The sequence below is a fragment of the Physeter macrocephalus genome, chromosome 18 (genome assembly GCF_002837175.3).
Source record: "Physeter macrocephalus isolate SW-GA chromosome 18, ASM283717v5, whole genome shotgun sequence".
NCBI classification, from domain to species: domain Eukaryota; kingdom Metazoa; phylum Chordata; class Mammalia; order Artiodactyla; family Physeteridae; genus Physeter; species Physeter macrocephalus.
The window spans coordinates 83,786,955-83,814,524 of NC_041231.1; the positions used below are offsets into that span (position 1 = coordinate 83,786,955).

Here is a 27,570-nt window from a genome sequence, read left to right on the forward strand (position 1 = left end):
TGTTATTGATTCCTTCTAGTGTATTTTTCATTTCAGTTGTGTGTTGTTCATCTCTGTTTCTTCTTTAGTTCTTCTAGATCTTTGTTAAACATTTCTTGTATTTTCTCAATCCATGCCTCCATTCTATTTCCGAGATTCTGGATCACGTTTACTATCATTACTCTGAATTCTTTTTCAGGTAGATTGCCTATTTCCTCTTCATTTATTTGGTCTTGTAGGTTTTTACCTTGCTCCTTCATCTGTGACATATTCTTTTTGTCATCTCATTTTTTTTTTTTTGATGTGTGGGATTGTGTTCCTGTCTTAACTGGTTGTTTGGCCTGAGGCTTCCAACACTGGAGTTTGTAGGCTGTTGGGTAGAGCTGGGTCTTGGTGCCAAGATGAGGACCTCCGGGAGACCTCACTCCGATGAGTATTCCCTGGGGTCTGAGGTTCTCTGTTAGTCCAGTGGTTCAGACTCAGAGCTCCCACCACAGGAGCTTCGGCCTGACCCCCGGCTCGTGATCCAAGATCCCACAAGCTGCGCGGGGCGGCAAACAAAAGAAAGGAGAACAATAACAAAGTAAGAAATATAGGGCTTCCCTGGTGGCGCAGTGGTTGAGAGTCTGCCTGCCAATGCAGGGGACACAGTTTCGTGCCCTGGTCCGGGAAGATCCCACATGCTGCAGAGCGGCTGGGCCCATGAGCCATGGCTGCTGAGCCTGCGCATCCAGAGCCTGTGCTCCACAACGGGAGAGGCCACAACAGTGAGCAGTGAGAGGTCCGCGTACCGCAAGAAAAAAAAAAAAAAATATATATATATATAAAATTAGACTAGTAAACTAACAGATATGTTAGAAAGAATATAAAAATAAAAATATAGATGAGACAACAACCAGAAGGTAAAACAGAACCACAATAGTAAAAAGGAGGAGGAGAAAAATAAAAATTAAAATAAAAAAGGTGGAAAAGGCCTTGACTGTGGAGGGTGGGGCCTAAGCAGGGGTGGGGTTTGGGTGGTGGGCAGGGCCTATGCTTAGGACCCACAGGGCTGGAAAAGGTCTTGGAGTCTGTTGGGGGTGGGGCTTAGGCTCAACAGAGGGGGCCCAGGCGTCCCTCCTTCCTCCGGTCTCAGAGGGCAGGGGACCCCACCTGGGAGCCCAGCAGGCTTCCTGGGCTCGAGTGGGTGCGGCAGACACCCACCGGTCCTGGAGGGACCCTCCCACCTGCCTCTCCTGTTCTCCCCATACACCCCCAGGGCCACCTCGGCCTGCAGGGGTCCTCTGAGGGCATAGGACCTGGCCTGAGAGTTGGGCAGACTTCCCTGGCCAATTGGGCAGGGGGAATGCTGGGTGCGCTCCCCCCGATCCGAGCCCCTGAGGGTCCCTCCATGAGTGCAAACACCTCCCCCTTTTCAGCCGCCCCTCAGGGGCTCTGGTCCTGTCTGGCCTCCACTTCTCCCCACTCAGTCCCCTGACCTCCTACCAGTTCGCTTGGGGGTTCTTCCTGTCTCCTTGGGCATCGAGGTCCCCCACCAGCATCCAGCAGGCACCCTAGTTGTGGGGAGACGGGAACTCTGTGTCTTCCCACACCGCCATCTTGACTCCGCCCCCAGTTTCATTCTTTTGCATGTGGATATCCAGTTTTCCCAGCACCACTTACAGAAGACTATCCTTTCTCCATTGTGTATTCTTGGCACCCTTGTTAAAGATTAGTTGACCATATATGTGTGGGCTTATTTCTGGGCTCTCTGTTCTATTCCATTGGTCTATGTGTCTGTTTTTATAGCAGTTCCATACTGATTTGATTACTATAGCTTTGTAATACAGTTGGAAATCAGGAAGTGTGATGCCTCCAGCTTTGTTCTTCTTTCTCAATATTGCTTTGGCTATTTGGGTTTTTATTTTGTTTTTTGTAGTTCCATACAAATTTTAGGATTTTTTTTTTTCTGTGAAAAATGCCATTGGAATTTTGGTGGGGATTGCATTGAATCTATAGATGGCTTTGCATAGTATGAACATTTTAACAGTGTTAACTTCTTCCAATTCAAGAACACAAAATATCTTTCCATTTGCCTTCTTCAGTTTCTTTGATCAATGTCTTACAGTTTTCACTGTATAGGCCTTTCACCTCCTCAGTTAAATTTATTACTAAGTAATTTTTAAAAAGCTATTGTAAATAAAATTGTCTTCTTAATTTTCCTTTTGATAGTTCATTGTTAGTATATAGAAAAGCAACTAAGTTTTTAATAAATTTTATTTATTTTATTTTTGGCCGCATTGGGTCTTTGTTGCTGCGCACGGGCTTTCTCTAGTTGCAGCGAGTGGGGGCTACTCTGTTGCGGTGCACGGGCTTCTCATTGCAGTGGCTTCTCTTGTTGCAGAGCACGGGCTCTAAGTGCGTGGGCTCCAGTAGTTGTGGCACACAGACTCAGTAGTTGTGGCTCGCGGGCTCTAGAGTGCAGGCTCAGTAGTTGTGGCACACAGGCTTTGTTGCTCTGTGGCATGTGGGATCCTCTGGGAAAAGGGCTCGAACCCGTGTCCCCTGCACTGGCAGGTGGATTCTTAACCACTGCGCCACCAGGGAAGTTCAAAAGCAACTAATTTTTGTATGTTGGTTTTGTATACTGAATTTGTTGATTACTTCTAACAGTTTTTTGGTAGTCTTTAGCATTTTCTAAAGACTAATGTATGGTATTAAGATCATGTCATCTGGAAACAGAAAGTTTTACTTCCTCCTTTCCTATTTGTATGCCTTTCATTTCTTTTTCTTGCCTAATTTCTCTATCTAGGTCTGTGTTGAATAGAAGGGGCAAGGGTAGGTAGGCATCTTTGTCTTGTTCCTGATCTTACGGAGTGGGCATCATTGTCTTGTTCACTACTGGGTATGATGTTAGCTGGGGGCTTGTCATGTGTGGCCTTTATAACGTTGAGGTACATTCTTTCTATACCTAATTTGTTGAGAGTTTTCATCATGAAAGGATGTTGAATTTTGTCAGATGCTTTTTCTGTATTTATTGAGATGATCATTCTGTTAATGTGGTGTATTGATTTGTGTATGTTGAATCATCCTTGCATAGTAAGGATAAATCCCACTTGATCATGATGTACGATCCTTTTAATGTGCTGTTGAATTCAGTGTGCTAGTGTTTTGTTGAGGACTTTTGTGTTCACCAGGGATATTGGTCTGTAATTTTCTTTTCTTGTAGTGTCCTTGTTTGGCGTTGATGTCAAAGTAATGCTGGCCTTGTAGTGTGAATTTGGGAGTGTTTCCTCCTCTTCAGTTTTTTGGAGGAGTTTGAGAAGGATTGGTATTAATTCTTCTTTAAATGTTTGGTACAATTCACCATGAAACTGCCTGGTCCTGGGCTTTTCTTTGTTGGGAGATTTTTGACTACTGATTAAATCTCCTTACTTGTTATTGGTCTGTTCAGATTTTCTATTTCTTCATGATTCAGGCTTGGTAGGTTGTATGTTTCCAGGAATTTATCCATTTCTTCCAGGTTATCCTATCTGTTGATGTGTAGTTGTTCATAGTAGTCTCTTCCAATCCTTTGTATTTCTGTGGTATTAGTTGTAATGTCTCCTCTCATTTCTGATTTTATGTCTTTTCTCTTTTTTTAAAAATTGGTCAAGCTAAAAGTTTGTCAGTTTTGTTTCTCAAACAGCTCTTAGTTTCACTGATCTTTTCTATAATTTTTCTAGTCTCTCCTTTATTTCTGCTCTGATCTTTATTATTTCCCTTCTTCTGCTAACTTCAGGCTTAGTTTTTTTCTTATTCTAGTTCCTTGAGTCACGTATAAACTAGTGTGTTTATTTGAGATCTTTCTTTTTTCTAGTATTTATTTATTTTGCCTGCGCCATGCAGCTTGTAGGATCTTCGGTCCCCCACCAGGGATTGAACCCAGGCCACAGCAGTGAAAGCACCAAGTCCTAACCACTGGTCCACCAGGGAACTCCCTCTTTTTTCTTAATGTAGGCATTTATTACTGTGAACTTCGCTCTTAGAACTGCTTTTGCTGCATCCCATAAATTTTGGTGTTTAGTACAGGGGACCCTTGAACAACACAGGTTTGAACTGTGTCATCGACTTATATGCACATATTTTCAGTAAATATGTATTATACTACTACACAATCCTTAATGAGTTGAATCTGCAGATACAGTCAGCCCTCCGAATATGTGGTTGTTCCGTAAGTTATATGCAGATTTTTGACTGTGCGAAGGGTGGTTGCCCCTAAACCCTGCTTTGTTCAAGGGTCAACTGTATTTCCATTTTTGCTTCTAGGTATTTTGTTTCCCTTTTGATCCTCTTTGATTTCTTCATCATACTACTATTTTTTAAAAATATTTATTTATTTATTTATTTGGCTGCATCAGGTCTTAGTTGCCCTGCAGCATGTGGGATCTTAGTTCCCCGACCAGGGATCGAACCTGCATCCCCTGCATTGAAAGGCGGATTCTTAACCACTGGACCACCAGGGAAGTCCCCATCATACTACTTTTAAGTCTGTTTCTAAAACATTTATTTTTAGATGCTGTAACATAGATGATGACAATCATGCGACTCCCACAAACACCAGACTTGGGGGGTGTAGTGGTGGTAGATTTGGCTCTTTGCAGGGATTTAATAGACAGCAGCAAGGGAGGCTGAGCCTAGTCAGGGTTCCTGACATGAGCTCAGCCATCTGCCAGCCCCTGCAGGCAAGTGTTCAGTTATTGATCAGCTCAGCATCAGAGCTGTTTGTCATCAGATGCTTCCCCTACTTCACCAAGTGAGAACTTCGGTCACTGAGGTAAGACCATTCGAGAATAAACACCACATCCATCCATCTCCTCTCTCCACAGCCAGCAAACAGTAGAGGACCCAGGCGTGCAGGAACTGGAGGCCCTGATAGACACGATCCAGAGGCAAGGGAAAGATCACCCGTGCAAGGACAACATCCACAAGATGTTTCAAATTTATGACAAGGAAGCTTCAGGACATGTGGACAGGGAGACGTTCTTTAAAATCTGTGACTCTTTTCACCTCCCAGTTGACGATTCCTTGGTTAAAGAGGTGAGTAGGAGTTCCTTTTTGGGGTTGATTGCAGAGGCTGGGCACCGCTCACTCGTTCCCAAAGGCAGTTGCATTTGTATTTCGTTTTAACTGGGGAAGACTTGGGGTGTTCACCTCAGATCTGCTGTTTGGTCCTGATTATGGCATTTGCCCTCGACTCTAGCATCGGCATCCTTTCCTAACTGCTGCTGTAGGGCATCTCTTTAAGTGGGCAGGGGCCAGACAGCACAGAGCGGCCAGTGAGCCATGTCAGGGCTAAAGGAGGGTGGCTGCTAAGGGCAGATTGAAAAGCTGGACTGAGCAGGATGGTGGGAGCCTTTGACACCTTCACAACCTATGTTAGCCCATCAGTAGGGCTGGCGTGGGAGAGGGCGTGACCGCTGCCCTGGACAGCAGCATCCGCCGGTAGGGGTCCACGGTCAGCTGCCAGTGGAGGGATGACATGGACGATCTCCTCCAAGAGTTTCCATGAGGGAGCTGGAGAGGGCATTTCATACCTCTTTTTCATTAAAAACCCCTTTGACCAGGGTTCCCCTAGAAGCTGGGACAAACTTTCTCCCACAGTTGCCAACGATGGTGGCTAATGTTATTGAGACATTCTCACTGATTAGGAACATTGTGATGCTGTAGTCCTTCTTAATGATACGTTAGCAAAAAGGGATGTTTGGAAGTTAGGACTCATTTAGGGAAGCCTTCTGTTTGGGGCTAGTGTGACTAGGTTGGAGACGAGGGTTTTTCAGACGGGAACATTAGCAAGGAGTGAGGGAGGCAGGTAGAAGGATAACAGTTCAAGTGGGCCAAACGCCCATCTAGCTTCCCAAGTCTCAGGCTGACAGCACACCCAGCCTTCGATTTCTAAGTCATTTGTGCTATCTGTGACCTGACCTGGGAGAGAGGAGCTGCAGTCGGGGGAGGTGGGACAGGGAAAGCAGGGGTGGGATGGATTTGCACACGTCCTTAAAGTAGCCACAGCAAATCAGTGTGCTTACTGCCACTCACAGGTGTTTCAGGGGACTTGGTTTGAGCAGTGACATGACTAGATTTTTCTGTTAGGCTGTGATAGCAGCAACCTGCTATTCTAAGTCTTACTCTGTGCTGACTGGATGGACAAAGTCTTGTAATTGAATATAAGAACGAAAATGCTTTGGAAATGACAGTGCTCTTATATATGTTAAACCTGAAACCTTGGGCAGGCCATCTACTCCATCTGAGCTTTGATTTCATGAAGATGGGGATACTCTGACCTACCTACCCGGTTTATGGGATCATTTCAGAATCAGCCAAGGATATATAAAGCCTGAGCTGGTTTACAAAGGTAGGGGACAGGCACTAAAGAGCGCTCTGCAGCTGAGCTGAAAGCAGCCCATCTGTCTCTCACGGGCTCCCCTTCTCTCTCCCGCAGCTCATCAGGATGTGCTCTCACGGAGAAGACAAGATTGACTACTATAACTTTGTCCGTGCTTTCTCCAACTGACCTGCTGAGGACAGAACGCAGCACAGTATTTTGAGGTTGGGCCCACGTATAGCTGTACTCTTCATAGAGGCATTTACAGAGCTCTTGAAATTATATTTCCTTTTTGGTTCTTTTACCACTGAAGTCTAAATTAAATTGGATCTTGTAGGAGCTAAGGTTGGTGCCTTATTTAGGGAGGGGAGATAGGGGTGTTGTGATGGTTAATTTTATGTGTCAACTTGACTAGACATGGGGTGCCTGGACATTTCTGGGTGTGTCTGTGAGGCCGTTTCTGGATGAGGTTAATATTTGAGTTGGTGGATGGAGTAAAGCAGATGGCCCTCTCCAATGTGGGTGGGCCCCACCCATTCCATTAAAGGCTTGAATAGAACAAAAAGGCTGACCTTTCCCTGATGAGAGAGAATTCCTCCGGCCTGCTTTGACATCAGCTTTTTCCTGCTTTTGGACTCAAACTGAGACATCAGCTCTTCTGGGGCTCCAGCCCACTCGCCTTCAGACAGGAACTACTCCATCAGCCCTCAGAGGCCTCCAGGTCGCTGACTGCAGATACTGGAGCTTGTCAGCTTCCTCGGTTACGGGAGCCAATTCCTTAAATCGTCAGTCCCTTTCTCTCTATATATACAGCCTATCGGTTCTGCTGCTCTGGAGAAAGAGCCCTGACTAATGCAGGTGTAGAGTGACTAAGAGCAGGAGGAGGATGCACAGAATTTGCTCAGAGGAGACATCAGGTCGGGTGTGGTGCTGCAGACGGTGCCGCCCGCCCCGCCCCGCCCCGCCCCGCCCCGCCCCGCCCCGGCAGGGAAGGGAAGTAGACACCATGTTTTTCAATTGCAGTTCTAGGCCTATTAGTAGACCTGCATTTTATTTCATTTTACTATTTATTTATTTATTTATTTAAATTTATCTTTGGCTGCGTTGGGTCTTTGTTGCTGCACGCGGGCTTTCTCTAGTTGCAGCGAGCAGGGGCTACTCTTCGTTGGGGCACGTGAGCTTCTCACTGCCATGGCTTCTCTAGTTGCAGAGCACAGGCTCTAGGCGCATAGCTGTGGCTCACAGGCTCTAGAGCGTAGGAGGAGGATGCACAGAATTTGCTCAGAGGAGACATCAGGTCGGGTGTGGTGCTGCAGACGGTGCCGCCCGCCCCGCCCCGCCCCGCCCCGCCCCGCCCCGGCAGGGAAGGGAAGTAGACACCATGTTTTTCAATTGCAGTTCTAGGCCTATTAGTAGACCTGCATTTTATTTCATTTTACTATTTATTTATTTATTTATTTATTTAAATTTATCTTTGGCTGCGTTGGGTCTTTGTTGCTGCACGCGGGCTTTCTCTAGTTGCAGCGAGCAGGGGCTACTCTTCGTTGGGGCACGTGAGCTTCTCACTGCCATGGCTTCTCTAGTTGCAGAGCACAGGCTCTAGGCGCATAGCTGTGGCTCACAGGCTCTAGAGCGTAGGCTCAGTAGTTGTGGTGCACAGGCTTAGTTGCTTTGCGGCATGTGGGATCTTCCTGGACCAGGGCTCAAACCTGTGTCCCCTGCATTGGCAGGCAGACACTGTGATAATAGGAAATATCACAGTGTGGTACACTGATTTGTTTCATGAAACTTTTGTTTCAAATGAGTGTGTATTTACTGGGTCATGATGTAAAACATTTCTTGATGTGGGCGGTAGTTAAAAAAAAAAAAAAATTTAGAAAAACTGCTTTTAGAGAGCCTGGCCTCAAGATAGGCAGAAAAGACTAGTAGCAGCTACTGGTTATCGACTGAGCTCTGATGGGCTTTTCAGAAGCAGGGCTGCTCCTTAGTTGAAGTCAGCCACCAACTTCATCTTTATAAATGCTGTCTCTGATTCCTTCCTACCTGTACTCTGTCTACACTACCAGGGGCCTGAAAATACCATCTAATTAGGGTGTATCAAGCCCGTATCTGTAGGTTTTAGGGGTACCTGAGAAGATGTCTCTAGATGTTTCCAGAAAATCAAGGGTTACCTGGGTGAGTGAATACCCTGCTGGTGTAGGAGCACAAGCATGTTCCTATAGAAATTAATTACTGAGTCTTTATTTGAACGATGAACCTAGCATTCACTACCCCTAAACCTTACCACCACCGTTCCCTGCAAAAACAAGCAAAGCAGCCAGCCGACACCCCCCGAAAACGCTGAACCCAGAGGAGCGAGCAGGCTCAGAAAGGCCGACTGCCCAGGGTCACCAGCTTCTCCGGCTGAGCCGCTTGCTCTCCGTTGGCACCGTGCCTTTGCCTCAGGTACATGGTTCCTGTTTGGTCCTCATAGCCCATGTCTGTCCTCAACTAACTGCACTCATCTCCTGAGCTCTCTCTGGAGATGGTCCTGGAAAAACAGCAGACAGCCATGGGCAACAGGCCATCTGATGCCAGCAGTGTTCTGTGCCCACTGCTGGTACCAGTGCTCGGACAGCATCTATCCAGCACCTACACTGACATCTGGTGGCTTTTACAGAGACTTAGCCCCATCCTCTCCTAGCCAAGTGACACCATAACACAGTCGTCCCCCTTATCCACACTTTCACTTTCCACAGTTTTAGTTAAACATGGTCAACCATGGTCTGGAAATATTAAATGGAAAACTCTAGAAATAATTCATAAGTAAGTTTTAAACTGTGCGCCATTCTGAGTAGCGTGATGAAATCTTGCACCCTCCCACTTTGTCCCACCCGGGATCCCCAGCCGTCGACATTGTCATGGCTCAGTGACCCGTGATCACCTGAAGCAAGTGATCCTCTCCTGACGTGTCGTCAGAAGGCCAGTAGTAGCCCAGCACTCCACCACAGCGTCTGCATCATCCAGCTCACATCACCTCATCACTCGGGCATTCAGTCACCTCACATCGTAAGAAGAAGGGTGAGTGCAGCTCAGTAAGAAAGATATTTTTAGTGACCACATTCACATAACTTTCATTATGGTATATGGTTATAATTCTATTTTATTATCATTGTTAATCTCTCACTGTGCCTAATTTATAGACTTCACCATAGGTAGGTATGTATAGGAAAAAACATAGCATATTTAGGGCCCGGAACTCTGGGGTTTCAGGCATCCACTGGTGGGGGGGGGGGGCGTTCTCAGAACATATTCCCGTGGATGATGGGGGCAGCCGTACAGCAGGCATCAGGCACAGTGCGCCTCCTTGTGGCGCTTCCTGCCCACACACCCCATGTCATCACACTCCTTTCCACGTTCACACTTCCCTGTTACAGACACCAATAAAAATGAGGCTTATATTACTACCCACCACTCAATATAACTGACTCCTTCTCCATCCTTAATTCCAATTCCCTAACTAACTCACATGAACACAACGAACAAATATATATCTCAAAAGATATGCAAGAAATGACAGTGAAAAATGTTAGAAATGAGGCTGAAATTGATGCAAACTCGTTCTTCATATAAAAGCAACTGTGAGCAATACAAACTTAAGACTAGTTGATGCAAAGTCTTGGAAAAAATTAAGTTGCCAGCAATATCATTATTTTAAAGCACTCTTATCCTTTTCAGTTTTCAGGGGAAAAACATACTCTACGATGCATTGAAGCAACACCCTAATCAATTCCCAGATAGCCATCTAAGAGGTGGAATAAAATGATTGCAACTTAAAAAAAAAAAAAAGCAAATGTGAGCCTCCAGATAAAAAGGAGTAGAAGGAATTATACCTGAGACAAGTAGGCGAATAATTCAATGCCTTTTATTCAGTTATTTCAAAAATATTTGTTGATCATTTGTTTCAAAATGTACATTTAAAAAAATCCATACAAAACCGTAATTTGTTTTAAAACCGGACAGAAAAAAAAAAGGATTTGGAAAAAAGTTCACTGAAAGTAAAAAGAGCCCCCCCCCCCAAAAAAAACCCCTTTTACATGAAAGCATAAATATGGCAGGTACAAATTTTCCTTGAGTTCCTTGTTGAAATTTGGTCCATAACATGAACAGGCTAAAGTAGAAAAACAAAAAGACGCTTTGTGCACATTTGCATTATGAGTTGCTCAGGGCACCGGCAGCCTCAGCTCATCCTTCAGATGTTTATTAAACAAGAGGAACTGAAAAAATGAGGTGTGTAGTCTCATTACATAAACACTTGAATCTGTACCCAAGGAAATGGTGGTACTTACAACCAGTCAGATCTGATGACCAGGGCTGTCCATGCGTGGCCGATTCCCAGGAAAACCTCCTTCCTCTCCACACGAACAAGAAACTCTAGAACCCTTACAACAAACTGATGGTGATGCCTCAGGTGTCACACGGATCTTATTCCCAGATGCTGACTTATTAATGCCCCATCGTGAGGATGGTGTTTTTCCTTTTCAACAGTTTTAAAACTATATGGACTTCAAAGATGATGCTACAATGTTCTACTTAGAGTGCCACCAGGGTCACAAGAATGACAGCAACAGAGGGAGCGTGGCTACCGTTTCTTCTGTGGGGATGACGACCACCCTCCCGTGGGTCCTTTCCGCCCCAGTGGCCACGCACTGGAAGGGACAGACGGCCTGTGGGAAAGACCACTGGCTAGGAGAGGTATTGCACAACCCGGAAGAGCTAGGACGAGGCAGGCGAGGGTCGGGCGCACCGCGTGTGGGGGGGAGGGGTGCCCTGCAACAGCCCCCCCGCCGACCCACGTCCGAGGGGCACCTGTGAGCGCCGCTTGTGACCGGGAAGTGAGAGTAAACACCTTACCGCAGAAACGCGGGGTCAAACGGGAAGCAGTATGGATGAGAAGAGGCTAGAGCCAGGGCGCCTCCTGTTCTACGCGCGAGAGGAGCTGGATGAGCAAGGCTCACCACGTGGGTCGAGGCACAGAGGTCTGGTGCCCTTGGGAGCCCCGAGCTTCCCTGACAGGCAGATGCCCGTGAAGGGGCCCTCACAGCCACCGGACACAAGGGAGAAACCGGACACCACCAGACCCTGACAGTGGCGGGGGTGGCGGTGAGGCTAAGACGAATGAGGTGAAACTGTCACAATCCGCGTCCCTTTAACATGTAACTGTGCCGGGGCCCGGGGGGCTGGCCACACAGTGCAAGTGGAGGCCAGGAGACCACGGCATGTAAGGCACTTCTGACACAAAAAGATACAGGATCAGCTCGGGGCAAAAAGGGGCCGCGCAGAGCCAGAATCCCCGTGCTTTTCGGGGCCCTCCGCAGAGAGCAAGCCGTTGGGGGGAGGGGGAGGGGCGGGGGACTGGAGGTCATCCTCAGCCTCTTGAGAGGAGTCACTGTTCACTCGAGAACCAGGATCCAGTGGGGAGCTGGTGAAGGCTCCTCACCAAGCGATCTGTCAAGACCCAGTTCTCCAGTCCCGCCCAGTCCCTCCTGAGGAGCGGGGCTGTGAGCTAGGATGGCAGCCTGGAGCGGGAGAAAGGCCACCCTCCACAGGGGCAGAGGCCCCGGCCACCAGGATCGGGGTCTGTTCGCTGGAACGCTGACGCCCCAGCAGGGGAGTGAGTCCCGTGCAGACCTCCCTGCCTTCTTGGCCCCTAGGCCTAGGACAGACCACCAGGGAGGCTGAAGCCCGAAGGAAACCTAAAGTGGTGGGGGGGCATCGCACCACTTTGAATTTAAAAAGGCTCCAGGGACTAGAATTCTCTGTGTGGAGTCAGGAGGGGGCGCACTCTCCGCCCCTACCTCTTATTCAGCACTTAGGAGAAAGTCAAAGGTACGGAGAAGGAAGGTCCCCAAAGCAAACCCAGCTGCATGCATCCCAGGACAGCCAGCCCGGCTCCAAGGGTTTCAAGTCAAGAGGAGCATCTGCAGAGGTGGCCAGAGCACAGGTGTCTAGTCTGGTTTCTGAAACGTTGGTAGCTCCACCTTGGGACAGGAAGGGAAAAGGTTCTCGGCCACGATGCAGGCCTGGCTCGGCCTGCTCCTCCTTCCCCCAGAACCTGCCCTGCCTTTAGAAGGGGCACCTGTGATCTACTACAGTGTAGCTATCAGAGCCTGGAGGGTAAAAATAACTTCCCATCACAGAGCCTCCGAGGAGGGGCACTGGCAGCCGGGATCACCCGTCCACCCCCCAGCCTCCTCTCCCACGCCACCTCGCCCGGCGCCCCTGCACGCGTGCCAGCCAGGATGCTGGGAGGGCGGGGGCTGCCGAGGTAGGTTAGCATCTGCTCTCCTCCTGGCGGATGGCGCTGAGCAGCCTCTCAAACTTGGGGGTGTCTGGCCGGGCCTTCAGAGTGTTAAAGACTGAAGAACATAGAACGGCCAAATCAGGACAAGTCAACCCAACAGGCTCTCAGGATGAACTGGAAGTGAGTTCTTTCGGCCCCTGGCAACATGCTTTGAGCCAGCCTGCCATGGCTTGGCTCTGCTCTGAAGCAAACATGCCAGGCACGCCCGGGGTGACAGAGCACCTACAGTTTTCCTCTCACCCTCCCCTCAAACCATTCCTGAAACCAGTGATGGGATGCTAGCCTCACGCATGGTCTCGGGTTTCACGCAGCAGGAAAGATTTTCCCAACTCTCAATCAGGGACCCAACCCCATCCTTGACGTGGCGAGAGTTGGCCCGGCCCCGGGCTGGTGGTACTACCTTGAGGAGGCACACGGTACCGAGGGGCCAACTTACAGGAGACCAAGGGCACACCGAGCACGTGTGCTCTGGCAGTGATCACCTGTGAATGTGAGAAGAGTCACTGCGCGATGGCAGGACCTCGGCTGCGGCTCCCACCTCCCGAGCCCACAGCAAGGAGGCCAGGTACCCGCTGAAGGCATGACTCGGCAGGGCGCCCTGGCCGGGGGCAGCCTCCTGCACGGAGCAGTGCCAAGGCCAGGGACACAGCCTGGAGAGGACTGGGCCAGGCTTGGGGGGCCGCACAGCATCCCCAGGCCAAGGAGGAGCAGTGGCTCAGCCACAGCCACGAGCGGGGAGGGAGGACCATTTGACTGAGTGGCCGAGGGGTTCCAGACTGGGCCTGCGGGGTTGGTACAAGCCGCCCTTTCACCAACATTCTGCTTTGCAGCCCAGATAAGTGTCAGGGAAGGAGAAGGCAAGATGGGAGGAATTCGCATTTTCAAAAGCGCTGTCCCTCTCCTAAGGGTCATCAAAATAAGAGAATTTCTTCCCATCTCCCCGGCCTTATCCTGAACAGAGAGATGAGGGTCTACCAGGGCGTCAGGAAGCAAATCCCCAGGCACTGGTAGATTAAAACTTCTCTCTGACGCAGGTGATCTGCAGAAGGGAGCTGCCTTGGTGAGAAGACCCACTTCCCCGCCTTCTGGGTAATAATCCAGTTTGGTTTCTACTGTGATGTCAGGAAGAGGACCAGCACCTCAAATGACACTAACATTCTTGTCCCCACAGGAACAGCTGCCCACAGCATCCAGGCCTCCTTGCTGGAGTCCCCACAAGGCACCATGAGGGCCTGGAGGCCTTGTCTTTGGGGAGAGCGGGAGGACGTGTGCGGGAAGGGGGCCAAAAGATGCACATCAGCGCGGCTGTGTCTGCCCATCTAACCCGCAGAGCGATTCTGAGTCAGCCTGGCTTCAAACCATCTACAACGCTGTGGGGGTGCTCAGCAAACAGCAGCAGACGACGACGACAACTCCAAAGGACACTCAGCAAGTGAGGCCAGAGGGCGAGGCGCCCAGGTGACCCTCCCTGGGGCACCAGGGGCCACGGGGGGCTTAGTGTTCCGGCAGCGAGAGAGATGAAGTCAGGTGCAAGGCCGGCGCCCAACTGGGCTGCTGGGCCTGGGGTTTAGAACCAGCATGTCCCCGGCCGGGCTGGTTTGTTAACTGCTGCTTGGTTTGGTTTTGGATGCTGGTGAACGGTGGGAAGAGCAATGCAGCTGGACCTGCCAAAGAAAGGCTAGGTTGGCGCCACCATCGTTTCTGCCGCGTTACCTTTCCAGAAGAGCCCGCTGCTCTGGTCGCTTTGCCGTTGCTGCAGTGGGAAGACTCGTCCTCCTTCAGCGCGTCCCCGACAGAGAGAGCAGGCTGGTGTCCAGGACCGGCCACTGGGGAGCTCTCCCGAGTCACGGGACCCGAGACAGTCAACACCATCCTTCTGGACCGAGTCATCATGTCCCAAAGCCAAACGCCTTGGCACTTCCAACTAGCAGCGGCCCCGCGGGGCCTCAAGACGGTGCGCGCAGAACTGGAATCATACTCTGGTCAGTTGCTCAGCGCCCAGGAGGTGACGACCCAGGAGGGCCCATCTCCCCTTCTGCCCATCCGCACGGGGTCTGCCGCCGGCCCCGGCGGAGGCTCCCCGGCACGAGGCTGCCGACCCGGACAGGTCCTGGGGACTGGGTGGGGGACGGCCAGCACCGCAGGCTTCGCCTCCTCTCATTGTAAAAATCAGACACAGAAAAATTGCACAGTAAGGTAAATTAACAAGTAAAAAGAGAAGGAAACAGCTGTGAAGGAAGAGAAAAGGAGGCCAGCAGAAAGGTAACCGTGAGAGCCCGGGCTTCTAGGAAACCCGACACAGGACAGAGGTGAGCACGTGAGGTGGCTGGAGGGAGGGAAAGAGGAAGATTTTTGGTTTTATTGAGAATGGTTCACAGAGAAAGAAGAGGAGAAAGCCAAGACGTAAGGAAGAGGACAAGGCCCTGTGTGAAGACAGGTTTCTGCTGTGTGAGATGGGGCATCTGGAGCAGGAGGGGGGCCTCCCTGCTGGGCCCGTGAGAGGATTCCTGTTCTCAGCACTTTGGCCCTAAGGAGACTTGAGTTTCTTAGTCCGTGTGGAGGTTCCGTTCTCTGCTTTCACCACTCCGTTTTCGTGGTAACCTGGGGATGAAGGAAGACAAACGCGGTGTTTCTGCTGGGACGGCAGCAGGAGCGGGAGGCTGTGCGCGGGATGAGCCGAGGGGGCCCAGGCTGCAGCCCCCGCCAGCGAAGGGCACCAGCAGGCGGCTCCCAGGGGCTCCTGCTCCCCCCAGGCTCTTGCTTCGCTTGAGGTGGGCGGTCTCTGTCCTTCCACGGGAGGGGCTGGGATGACACCCTGCCACCAGGGAGCAGGCAGAGGCCGGCCCGCCCGCCCGCCCGGGCCTGAGGCGGGGCCAGACCCTAGTCCTCAGCTCCTCTCGGGCCCCTGCAGGGCACCAGCCCCCTTCAGCAAAGGTCCCGGGAAGCGGGACGGTCGCGAGGAGGTAGAGAGGCTGCAGGGACAAGGCCTTACTCTTACTCCTCGCCCGACGCTCCTCTGACAGAAAAACTGTGCTTTTCATTGTTGTCCTAAACACCCCCGTTTGCTCGCTCAAGGTCAGGCGCACCTGGCTGCAGCCCCCGCCCCGTACCCGCCCCACCGCCAGCCGGGCCTGACTCCTCGTCACACGCAGCCGCGCACGCGCCCTTGCCGAGCAGGCCACACCTGGAGAGAGGCCGGCGACTCAGGAAACAGAGCCTGGTGCAGACAGGCCCCCAGGCTAGACAGAGAGCGCAGGGCTGGCAGCGAGCGCCCCAGGACCTGGCGGGGGCCAGAGGAGAAGCGGCTACCTCCCAAACGCTGCCCCCCGAGCACTGTGTCCCCTCAGGTCACCCCTGAAGAGAGAGGCAGAGCCAGCATCCTGGGAGATGGCCAGGCTGAGATGTGGAGCAGGGGGGCAGATGAGGACCCAGAGAGCATCAGCCGCCCTCGATGGGGTCCCCGAGGCCACCCTGCGGACATGCTTCCAGCCAGAGCTCCCCACCCAGCCGCCGCCCTGCCCACCGCGGCCGCGAGGGCCCCCGCCGCGTCAGCCAGCCCCACCCACAAGCCGTGTGGGCCCAGCCACGTGCCAGTCAGGCCCTGGCAGGAGCCGAGGGGCCCGGGAGGAGGTGGGATGGGGGAGGGGCAGTGGCAGGCCCAGTCCGGGGCCCTGGAGGGTCCCCACCCACCCCACACGGACCCGGCACTCACCCGACTCCCTCTTGATGAGCCTGGCTGCCAGCCTGGGCGCGGCGGGCGCTCTGCGCTTGGCACTCTGCTCGCTCCAGCGCTCGCGCCAGTGCCGCAGCTGGGAGTGGATGAAGCGCCACATGAGCCAGGCCTGGGCGGCACACACCAGGAGCAGCACGCACAGCCTGTGGGCAGAGGGCTTGGTGGGCTCCGGCTGCACGTGCCCCGGGCAGGGCCAGGCCGGGACCCCGCAGTGCCCGGCCCACCACCACCTCCGGGAAGAGCGTGGCCCGTGCCGGGCTCCGCTCCACGTGCCTCAGGGCGGGCGGACGGACCAGCGGGAGGAGGTGACAGATGCGGGTCCAGCTCCTGTCACACGGCCCCGTGCCTGCTGGACCCACAGCACAGAGCACGGCCCATGCAAGCCCCGTGTACACCGGAAGGATTCAAGTGAACTGAACTACGATGCAGCAGAAATAATTCTAGAAGTGCGGCTTCTCACCCGGTGAGCCACGTAGAAGCTGAGCAACCTGGACAAACCTCTGACCCCTGCTGGGCCCTGCGTGTCATGGAGACCGTGGCCTCCTCGCTGCCCTCCTGGCCACTGTGTGAGGCCGCTGGCCACACTGTTGAGAACACGCTGTAAAGAGCCCACGCATGGTTGTAACAGCCAACTGAGAGGCTGGACGTGAACCCGACACCCCCAGTGAGGCGCGGGCCACAGGAGGGGCTCCCAGCGGTACCGGCACCAGGCCTGCAGCCTGACGGACCGGGGCCAGGGAGGGAAGACGGCTGTGATGGAAGCAGGAGGCTGGCATCTCTTCTCCCCTCCGGCCAGATGTCTGAGATCCCCCCCTAAACATCACGGTGCGGGAGACCCAGCGGTCTGCGGCCTCCTGACCTTTGGCAGAAGTTGTGCCGAGTTCGGGAGGCTCCTGCCCAACTCACCTGCAAAGTAACGTGTTGAAGTTCCCTTTCTCGGGGTCAAAGGCCTGGTTTTCCACGCGAGCGAGGCCAAAGCCAATGGCCAGCACGGCGAGGGTGAGGATGAAGAGGCGGGTGACTCCAAATGCAGCAGCCCAGGCGTTAAACCTGCCCGAGGAGGCGGGGGAGGTACGTCAGCCTTCAGGCAGCAAGCGGGAAGAGGGTCCAAGGGTGGCCGAGGAGGGTGCTTGAGGGATGAGGTGTCCAGAGTAAGACGCTCCAGGAAAAAATAACCCCAGGGCCCTGCCTACCGCCAGCGCGGGGCCCTCCCCTTCGCCGGGCCTCAGCCCGTCCGCATCACTCACAGCTTCTCGTTGTTCTCGTCTGCAAAGTAGCAGAGCCGAGCCGCGTGGAAGAGGAACTCGGTCGAGTACTGCAGTAGGAGCAGGACCAGGCCCAGGCGGCTCAGGCTGGGGAGACACAGACAAGCCTCACAGTCCCCACAAGGCACCGCGAGAGCAGGGGGCAAGGGGCCTGGGCTCGTGTCTCCACTCCTGCCCTCCCTGCGAGCCCCGCCTCATCCTTCAGGATTCAGCTCTGCTGCCACACCTTCAAGAATTTTTCTAAATACCGACCCCCGGTATTTCACCTGTCCCGTCTGGGCCCAGCGCCCCTCCTGCTCCCACTATGGCCCTGGCTGACTTCACAGCACCTGTCACTCTGTGTTCATCATCTGGCACAGGACCAAGCACAGAAAAAAGGTGCTCAGAACAAGTTGCGGAGCTTTGCGCGTAGAAATATGAGAGACTGGTGGGAGGGGATTCCTACCGACTGATTTTTTTTTTGTCGTCCAAGTCTTCACAGCTAAAAGGTATACGAAGAAGCAAAACTCAACACAACATCAAAATATGTGCTAATGACCCAACCTCTTAAAACACGAGCCCCCATTCCCATGCCCCCCGCTCACTTCCGGGCACGGCGCTCTTACGGACTTTCCCAGGCAGTCTGCTGCCGATGGGCGGCTGTGGTTCAAACAAATGCAAGAAGGCTGCACAGTGAAGTTACAGGTGCTGCGGAGCAGGCAGGGCCTTGGGAAGTCAGGGAGATACTGGGGGGCTGGGTGGAAAACCTGCGGGCCGTGCTGAAGAGGGACCCCGTGATTCCACCCAGGGGGACCAAAGAAGTGCGGAATCATTCAGGAAAGTCACTGGATCCTGAGAACGGTCAAGAGACTGATGTGAAAACCCAGTGTCTCCACACAGCCGAGGATGCCCAGCAGGACCCTGCCCTTGACCATCTCAAGGCTTACCGCCCAGCTCTGCTCCCACCTCAGGGCACTGACCCTGTGGTCCCCTCTCCTGCACAGCTCCGCCCAGGTATCCACCTGCCTGGCTCTGTCACTCGCGCCTCTACCCGAGTCCCCTCCTCAGAGAACTCTTTTCACCACAGGGGGCCCAGTGGACGAGTCAGAGTCAGCGTCCCATCACCCTGCTTTACTTTCTTCCTCACACTTAACCACCTGGGGAAGCTCTCTTATTTCCTTATTTATGGTCCACCCCCCGGCCCCACTAGAACAGACGGCCCAGGAGAGCAGGGCCTTGTCTGCCTTCACCCAGATGGAACTGCCCCTCCTGACGCAAGGGCTGGGCCCACGGGTGAGTGAAGGCCCCCAGCGCCCAGCTCTCCCCAAACAAGACCCCGCGTCGCTGGGCACTTTGAAGGTCTGTCTTCCTTGGGAAATCGTGCAGCCAAGGGTCTCTCCTTTCCCCACGCTCACTCACTTCTGAAAACTAGATTAAAAGGAGTGGAGAGAGGCGGCCGCACCTTGAGCCGGGCTGGCCTCGCTGGGGACGGGCCAGCGTGATCTTGGAGGACCGGCTGCTCCGCCTTCTGTTCTAGCCTCTTTCCAGAACAAGAACTCTGCCCAGACAGGGTCAGACCCTCCCTGTCCCCATCCTCGAGGCACTGCTTCCTCAGACCCACCCCGCCCACCTGTACGGGAGCCTGCGACACAAGAGCACAGCTGGACCCACACGGCCTCTGCCCCTCAGAGGCCCAGCCAGGCACGGATGCTGCTCTCGGCCTCCAGAGACCACAGAGCAAACCTGGCTCCGGTCCCCCAGGTCAGTCACTCTCACGGGATGCCTGCCACGCGGACCCAGGAGACCCCGGGCCCGCGACCCCCGGGCACCTGAGCAGGTTATACAGCGCGTGCTCTCCTATACTACAAAAGCCAAGCCCAAGAAAACTCCAAACTAGAAGGACAGGTCCTGCTCAGCAGTGATTCTCTTCACAACAGAGACACTCAAGGCGACAGCAACTCTTCTGACATGAGGACAACCAAGCAGTGACTACTGTACCCTAAGTTACAAATCGAAGGGAAGGGGAGTCCGGGGCCACGAGCTCTGACAGCGCCGCCGCCTGGACGCATGGCTGCCCTCAACCTGCCAAGCCCTGGTTCCCGGCCCGCGTCCCTGGAGTCCTTCCCTGGCCCTGTCTCGGCGTGAGGCAGTCACTGCTCGGGGTTCCCACGGCAGGTGGTCCACACGGTAGCACAGAGCTCATGCCACTAACCGTCTTTACCTTTGCTGTAACTGTCTCTCCTACTCGGCGGAAAATAATCCAGTAAACATAAAGGAACCCTCCATTATCCATCTGTGTATTCCCAGGTCTTAGCATGGTGCCTGGCACACAGTAAGTGTCTAATAAATGCCTCCTGATTAAATGACTTTGTGGAGAGAGGCACAGACATAAGAGGCAGGGAGCTCTGGGTGTCACTCACTTTAAGAGGTACGCGCCCGCAATATGGACCAGGTACAGGCAGATGTACTGGAGCTGCCGGGGAATCTCCTCCTGCAGACAAGAGAGGCAAACGGTACACGTGCTCATTCCCTAACTGGAGATGCAGGGGGAGGTAGAGGAGCAGGGGTCGTGCAGAAGGACATGGCAGGCCTGCGGAGCTGGGCTGCCAGACAGCCCCAGGTCCCACCGGAGACACGCGCACCTGGCTGCACAAAGTCTGAAGGCGACTCAGTGGTCAGGGGGCGGAACTAGGTTGAGAAAGAAGAGACAGGGACTGGGGAACAGGGCTTTAGGAAATCAGCCAGAGAGAAGCTTTAAAAAAAAAAAAAAAAAAGACTGTAGGAAAGGCAAAGAACTCTCCATCCATGAGTCGGGCCCCCCAAAGCCACACGTCTCTTGTGGGAGGCGGGAGTCTGACAAGGCGGCCCCCCTCCTGGAGGTCATCAGGGAGATTCCAACAGGCACTGGCCCAGCATCTCACTCAACCCGCCAACACCCCCATCTCCACCCCCATGCGTGGCCGGCCAGAGGGAGGCACAGCAGGAGGGCAGTGGGGACGAGCAGAGTCAGAGAGGGGCCGCCAGTACTCACCTTCCGTACCTTCTGGAAGTAGAGCTCAGGAAGTGCGTGCAGCCAGTAGGCCAGCTGGCACAGGTAGAAGAACTTCACCTGGAAGCTGGAGACAAGGGGGCCAGTCACTCAGAGGGATGGAGAGAAGCCCCTGCAGGTGCTCGCCAAGCACGGGGTGGAGGGTGGGGGCAAGGGCCAGGCGGTGTGAGGAGCTGGGCCGAGGGAGGAATGGAGGGAGGAGGTGGGGGGGTGGTGAGCACCACGCCCCTGCGCCCAGGACACTGTTCCACAGACAAGACCATGCACGTGGAGGGACATGGGAAGTCCATGAAAAGGCACAAGAAGGATGAAAAGAGAGCAGAGGAGGAGGGAAGGCTGCGGAGGGGGCTGAATCCAGAGCGCGGTCGGGCAGGAGAGGGTGGGTGGCAGGGATGGGCTGAGGAATGGAGGGGTCTCAGCAGCAGAGGGAGGACCTAACTCTGCTAAGTCTCCGGTGCTGCTGTTCTAAGGGCCGTGGTCTCTGGGGGACGCGGGCCCAGCTCTGCCCTCCCGGTGTCCCGTCGGCACAGGAGAGGAGGGGCGCTGCCTCCCGTGGAGGCCTGAGGGGAGACGTGTGCGAACGTGTGCAGGTGCCAGGAGGGCGCAGCCCAGAAAGCTCCGTGCAGAGGCTCTGCTTCCCCATCCCTCCCAGGCGCTGTAGGAACCTGCTACAGACCCAATGTTTGCACCCCCTCAAAATTCACACGTTGAAATCCTAACCCCTACAGTGATGGTACCGGGACGTGGGGCCTCTGGGAGGTGATTAGGTCACGGGGGTGGAGCCCTCCAGAGTGGGATTAGTGCCCTTGTGAAAGAGGCCCCTCTCCGCTTCCGCATGTGAGGACACAAAGAGAAGATGTCATCCATGAAGCAGGAAGCGGCCTCACCAGACACTGGATCTGCCAGCCTCCAGAACTGTGAGGAAGGGATGTCTGCTGTTTATAAGCCCCTGGGAACCCCGCCACCTGCGGTGCTCTGTGATGGCAGCCTGGGCAGAGACAGGACCCTGTGCCCAGGCTTCTGCAGGTGACGTGTCATTTCAGGAATCGCCCGTAAGAACACGGGGAGGAAGCAGCTCCCAGACGTCTGCCTCCACGACACTGGGCCCTGCCAGGCTTGGGGGCGCTCCGGTCCTCGGGCCCACCGGCCTGTGTTCTGCCCACATTCTGGGGCGAGAAGCCAGTGCACCAGCCCGCTCCTTCCTGGGGACCGAGGGTGACAATACTCACGGGAGGTACACATGCGGATAGTCTTCCCAGAGGCTCCTTGGGTTTGTTAAATATCCTTCCTGTAGTGGACGGGAAGAGACAGCGTTTAGAGATGTGAACGTGAGGCCTGCTGGGCGGGCCCGGGGGTCAGGGGTCAGGATAAGGGTCGCACCTAGTCCCCAGCTGCCAGAATGAGGAAGGAACAGGAAACGTGAACACGGAGGCCCTCTGGCACTTGGCCGGTTTCTTTACTATAAGAGAGAGCCGTAATGCAGGAGGACGAGCCCTGCTCTGGGGTCAGAGGACCCGAGTCTGACTGTGGGTCTGACACTGATCAGCTGCATCCCTCTGAGCAAGTTAGTCTCCCTGAGCTTCAGCTGGCTCATCTGTAAAATGAGGATAAAAATACCCTCCCAGAGTTATTGTTAGAAATAAATGTGACAGTTTATGTTTATGTGACAGCGTCGAGTATTATGCCTGGCATGCAGGCACTCAGGAAATGCTTGTAGAGTGAATAAGCAAATGGACTCCAGAACCAACGTCCACTGGAAAAATGAAAAGCCTACTTTGGCTTTTCACACCACCACAAATAAAACAAATGGCAGGACCCCACAGGCCTCCCCAGTGGGCCTCACGTATGACACTTATCACATAGCACCATCACTGCTGGGCCGCCAGGACTCTGTTCATGCCTTCTTTTCTGGCTTCTTTTTTCTGGCTCTTTTCTGGCGCTTCCTTGCATCTCCAGTATCTAGCCCAGGTCCTCTTACAGAGTAGGGGAGGTGACCTGAAAACCCTCCTGTTACAAAACATCTGGACATGCTGGATGCAGTCTAACAAATGTTCTTTTCAATGCAAAGCTGAGCTCACAATGAGAAAGGGAAAACCCAAGGGCCCAAGAGGGTAGGGAGCTAAAAGCCCGAGCAGGGGGTGAGGCTGTAGGGCCAGAGCTTTCGCACGCACCTGCGTGGGAAGAGAAGACCCTTAAAGGGCCAGCATCCCAGAGAAAGGGGAGACTAGGAAGGGTCCGAATAGCAAGACGGGGAGAAGAGGACCATGTCTGCTCACCCGGAGCTCAGGATGGAAACAAAAATATGACCCCCTGAAAATGTGTAACCTCAGATTCACTTTCACGTGGGTTTGGAGCTCAAATGGACATCACCTGTGTGTCTAGGAGCCCTCACACGAAGAGCTCGGTATTCACAGTATGTGTGGGCCGGTGAAGCCCTCGGGACGTACTTTCATCTGAGAACGTAGAGGGTTCTCACACACACAGCCTCGCTAAAGATGAGTTTATAATCCAAGATTACAGAACATACGAGGAAACGGCCCACCACGAGCAAAAGGAGGCTGACGCCATGCGACGCTCAGAGAGGGCGGAGGAGGTGACACCAGCCTGACCTTCTTTTACAAACAGGGAAAGGAGGGGGTCCCCAAAACAAGGTGGCTTCTCGGCAGCACGACTGAATTCTGAGCTGCGCCTCAAGCCTCCTGGTCCAAGCGCCCCAGGCCTGGCTGTCCCGGTGAGTCAGAAATCAACCATCCGGACTGGTGGCTTTGACGAGGAGGCCCAGAGCCTCAGATGTTCCCACCGCGACTGAGGACGGGGCTGCACTCGGCGGGGAGGAGCCTCCAGGTGACTACTGGAGCCTCAGTCGTACTCCCCGACGGGAGGGCCGGTCCGCCCCCCACTCTGACCCCGAGTCACTAAGCGCCCCTGGACGTTTCAGATACGACCAGGGCCTCATCAACACAATGACTCAACGGACGGGTCCCATGAGGCGCAGACCCCAGGGCAGTCACGGTAACTTAGGTTTGAAGGAAAGGGTCTCCCCGCCAAACCCTCCTGGCCACATTCCATCTCCTTCCTCAGAGTCCGGCAGAGGTGGGAGGCTCTGGGGCGCGTGGGGGTCGGGGGAGAGGGCTTTTCCGCACCCACACTGGGGCCACCCCTCTCTGCCCCCCACACGCCGCCTGCATCAGATGCCGGCCCCGGGCACACAGGTTCACGGCCTTCCGCCCTCCCTACCCCCTTTCCAGGGAGACCGAAGCAGGGAGGCCGTTCCTTCCTAGAGGAAGCACCAATGTATTTAAGGATGAAAATGGTACTTCTGGGATCGAAGTGGGAGAAGGATTTCCGCCAAAAAAAGACTGGCCAAGAAAAGCAGCCCTGACAGAAATCTAAAGCCCAGACGATCCTGTGATTTTAAACAGGGACCCTCCCCGGCTTGGCCCTTTACTTAGGAGACAAAGAAATCAGAACTGTGAAGCCAACCAGCAGAGAAAACGCCCCAGAACAATGCTGCCGGCCTGTGAGGGGCAGTCCCGGGCGGAGGGAGGCGAGCAGGGCAGCCAGAGGAAGAATGACTCACTGCTCCGAGAACAGTCTTTTCCAGACCTCGGGCCAGGCAACCGCCCAGGGAGGCTGGGCCGGGGCCCCTCGGAGCTCAGCATAGCACCCCGAGGGTGGGCTCGCCCCCAGATCCCACCCGCCAGTGGGCCTGCCGTCTGGGGGGGCGGCCTTTGAGATCCTCTGTTCTCTCCTGATTCTACAAATCAACCAGGAGCAAGGGAGGCCTCGGCAAGCTGGCACACCCCCTCCCCTCCCCTGCAGCCTTCCTTTCCAGTGCGTGAACAAAAAGCACCACAGGAAGAGAGAGCAGCATCCAGTCCTGACACAGCCAGCTGCTACCCGGACCCAGTGGTCCTTCAGGAACACCCACTGCTGAGGTTCTGCTGCAGGCAGTCTGTGTGTCAGGGGGCAGCCCTTCCCTGAGCCCCTGCCTCAGAGGCGCTCCCGTGCGAGTCTCCCACTGAGCGCCGGGCTGCAGGTTTAAACTGTGAAGGGAGGCATCCTGGGAAGCCAGGCTCCCTCCCACCCTGCTTTAGTACAGCATTTTGTCTCCTCTGAACGATGAACAGTAGCTGAGAGCTAGACTAAAGGTAGGAGGTCGACATTCTTATTAAATTATCAGTTGGCCCATCTACGACCCCATCACCCTGCCTGGATCAACGCAGAGAGAAATGTCTGAATTCAACACCAAGATCAAACTGGTTATTTCGTGGGGGGAGGGATTTAGGGTCAATTTTTACTTTCTTTTTCAAACTTTTATGTATGACTTATTATTTTTTTAAATGATCATCTATGATGTTCATACAAACAAGCAATTCATTACTTTAAAAACTGAAGGTTGGAACAAGAAGAGGCATTTGCAGTCTACTTATTCCCTCTCACAACAATATTGAGTGAGCACTTAGGACACACCAGGAACTGCGCCTGGGGGATAGCAGTGAGCACGCTGCCTGCTCCCAGCAGCTCGGGGGCTAGTACGAGGGAGAGGCAGGCAGCAGAGAACGCACAGCTCAAGAAAACGCCACAGCAACAGGTGTGGTGCAGCAGATACAAGTGTGCGGGGAGTTCTCTGCGGAGGTGACATTTAGGTGGAGAGTCGGATGGCACGGGATGTCAGGGGATGGAGCACTGCAGCAGAGGAAGCACCCCTGCCAAGCCCAGGAGGCAGGAGAGCCAGCAGAGTTAGAGGAACAGTGGGGCTGGGGCCAGTGAGCCAGATGGATAAGGCCAGCAGCACCCAGAGCACAGGAGTGAGGAAGGAGAACCACTTCAGCAGGAGCACGACAGGGGATTTGAAGCAGGGGATGCGTGATCTGGTTTATGTTCTAAAAAGATCCGTCTGGCTGGGCGGACAATGGATTGGGGTGAGCGGACACGGGAGTGGAAACGGCCTTCTTCCAGAAGTGGTCCAGCAAGAGATGATGGTGCCTTGGATTGCAGCTCAGGGCCTCCTGACCGTGGCACTGGTGACACCTGGGGCCAGACTGTCTTTGCTGTGGGGACTGTCCTGGCACTACAGGACATTCAGCTGCATCGCTGGCCTCGACCCACTAGATGCTGGTAGCATACTGTCAAGCATCCCCTGGAGAGACCCATGGGCCTGGGGGCAGAGGTGTAGTAGGCAGAGAGCAGGCGGCAGTGGGTGGGGGAACCTGCCGATGAACTGACCAGAGAGCGAAAGAGAAGAATCGAGAACAAGTTCATCATAAGAGAAACACAGGATTTAAAAAACTAGCTGTTTTCTCTCCTTTTACAAAACGACCCTCTCTTCTTCAGTCACCTTCACTCCGTGCAGAATGGCCTGGAGGGAGCAGGTGAGGGCTGAGAGCCACACGACGTATCAGGACCTGGGGTCACTGGAACTTTCCAGGCTCCCTTGGTCTTGATTCTCCTGCTGGAGATGCTAAGTGGAGACCTGGCTGTCACCATGGTAAAAGCCTGTTATAAACGTCCCCAGAAAAGCGTGGCAGCTCCAGACTCACGAGCATCATTTCTAAGCCCTGGACGGCCCAGGAGCCTTGCACGCTCTGGAACTGGGGGGAAATCCCTTGGCTGTTGGCCTGCGAATCTGGTGAAACTGGGTCACAGCTGGGGTGGACGGTGGGCTGAGGCAGGAAGGGCAAAAGTGATTCAGAGCTGAGGCAACGCTTCTCCTGCAAGAGCAGTTAAATGTCCGTGGGACCCGAGGGCTCTTCTGCTTCAAGGCAGCTCGGGGTCTCCAGAGGCCGCGTAAACCAAACACCCAGTGGCTGGGAGAGGCCTGAGCCCAGCAGTACCTAGACTTCCCGGGGCCGCACATATGCTGCACAAAGGTAGGGGGCGCTACTCACACAGACCACACACAAAGTCTGCCCCAGGAGGAGTATAATGTGGCAGGCCTGCTCCAGAGCACAGAGGCCTTGGGCCCTGCATTTAAAATTCCTATTGTTCTGTGATTAAATGATAATAGAAATAAAGGTAACATACAAAAGGGCATGCTGAGTCCCGCTTTGAGAATATGGATTCAGTGTTCAGCCCGAAGACAGACAGGTCGGTCTTGAGGACGGGAAAGCTCATCACTGTTGCTAAGGAAGGGGAAGAGGGTGAGAGGTCAGGGGAGGCAGGGAAGGAAGCTTCTAGGAGGTCACAGGGTTGCTGAATTTTCCAAGCCCCGGGCCTGGATTTCTCACAGGACAATTCTAGCTCCTGAGGAAGAGACGGGGTTACAGACAGGAGGTGCTCCAGGTTGGGGGGGATGGAGGGGATTAAACACTTCCTAGGACCACAGGCTTGTTACAAAGGACCCCAAAGGGCTGTCCACATTCCTTTGTATGAAGGAATTTTGCTGTACCAAAGGTTGCTTGAAATAAGAGTATTCTTGTGCAAAAGGGGAGGCGAGTCAACTGTCTGGTCCTCCAGGCATTCGTGGAAACAGCACTGACTCTCACGGGACCTGATGTGCATGCAGGGGGATGCTGGCCGAGCCTCGGGAGGCCAGTGTGGTGAAACAGAACCAGACCCTCAAGTCCAAGGCCTGTCCACTTCAGAACCACGTGACCATGGGGCCACTGCGAAATCTGAGCTTGGATTTCTTCAATCCATAATACAGGTACCAGAATGAACATAAAACTTAGCTCAGGGGACAGCACCGTGCGAGGGCCCTAGGACGGAACGCAGAGCTATGGAGCTGTACGCTGTCATCACCGTGACATCACATCATAACGATAACAAGTGTTTACTTTTGGACCAGAGGGCGCTCCCCAGCTATTAAACAGCACCTAAACCACTGACCCTCTCTCACGGCGATACCATGGCAGCCCGGGCCCCAGCCATCAGCAG

At 53.9% G+C, this 27,570-nt stretch overlaps 2 protein-coding genes across 3 annotated transcripts in view; one reads left to right on the forward strand and one right to left on the reverse strand.

Moving 5' to 3' along the window:
* Positions 1-6,666, forward strand: part of EFHC1 (EF-hand domain containing 1) — a 65,280-nt gene extending 58,614 nt beyond the window's left edge. For both annotated transcript variants that reach the window (XM_007130208.3, XM_028478768.1), the window contains 2 exons: positions 4,827-5,037; positions 6,440-6,666. In XM_007130208.3, the coding sequence (XP_007130270.1) occupies positions 4,827-5,037; positions 6,440-6,511 (283 nt within the window). In that variant the 3' untranslated portion in view covers positions 6,512-6,666. The remainder of the gene's footprint in view (positions 1-4,826; positions 5,038-6,439) is intronic.
* Positions 6,667-15,006: 8,340 nt separating this feature from the next.
* Positions 15,007-27,570, reverse strand: part of TRAM2 (translocation associated membrane protein 2) — an 86,703-nt gene continuing 74,139 nt past the window's right edge. Inside the window, exons 5-11 of the mRNA XM_024121717.3 lie at positions 21,921-21,979; positions 20,674-20,758; positions 20,063-20,133; positions 17,646-17,750; positions 17,305-17,448; positions 16,378-16,541; positions 15,007-15,266 (exon numbers count right to left, since the gene is read on the reverse strand). Of these exons, the coding sequence (XP_023977485.1) occupies positions 15,193-15,266; positions 16,378-16,541; positions 17,305-17,448; positions 17,646-17,750; positions 20,063-20,133; positions 20,674-20,758; positions 21,921-21,979 (702 nt within the window). The 3' untranslated portion in view covers positions 15,007-15,192. The remainder of the gene's footprint in view (positions 15,267-16,377; positions 16,542-17,304; positions 17,449-17,645; positions 17,751-20,062; positions 20,134-20,673; positions 20,759-21,920; positions 21,980-27,570) is intronic.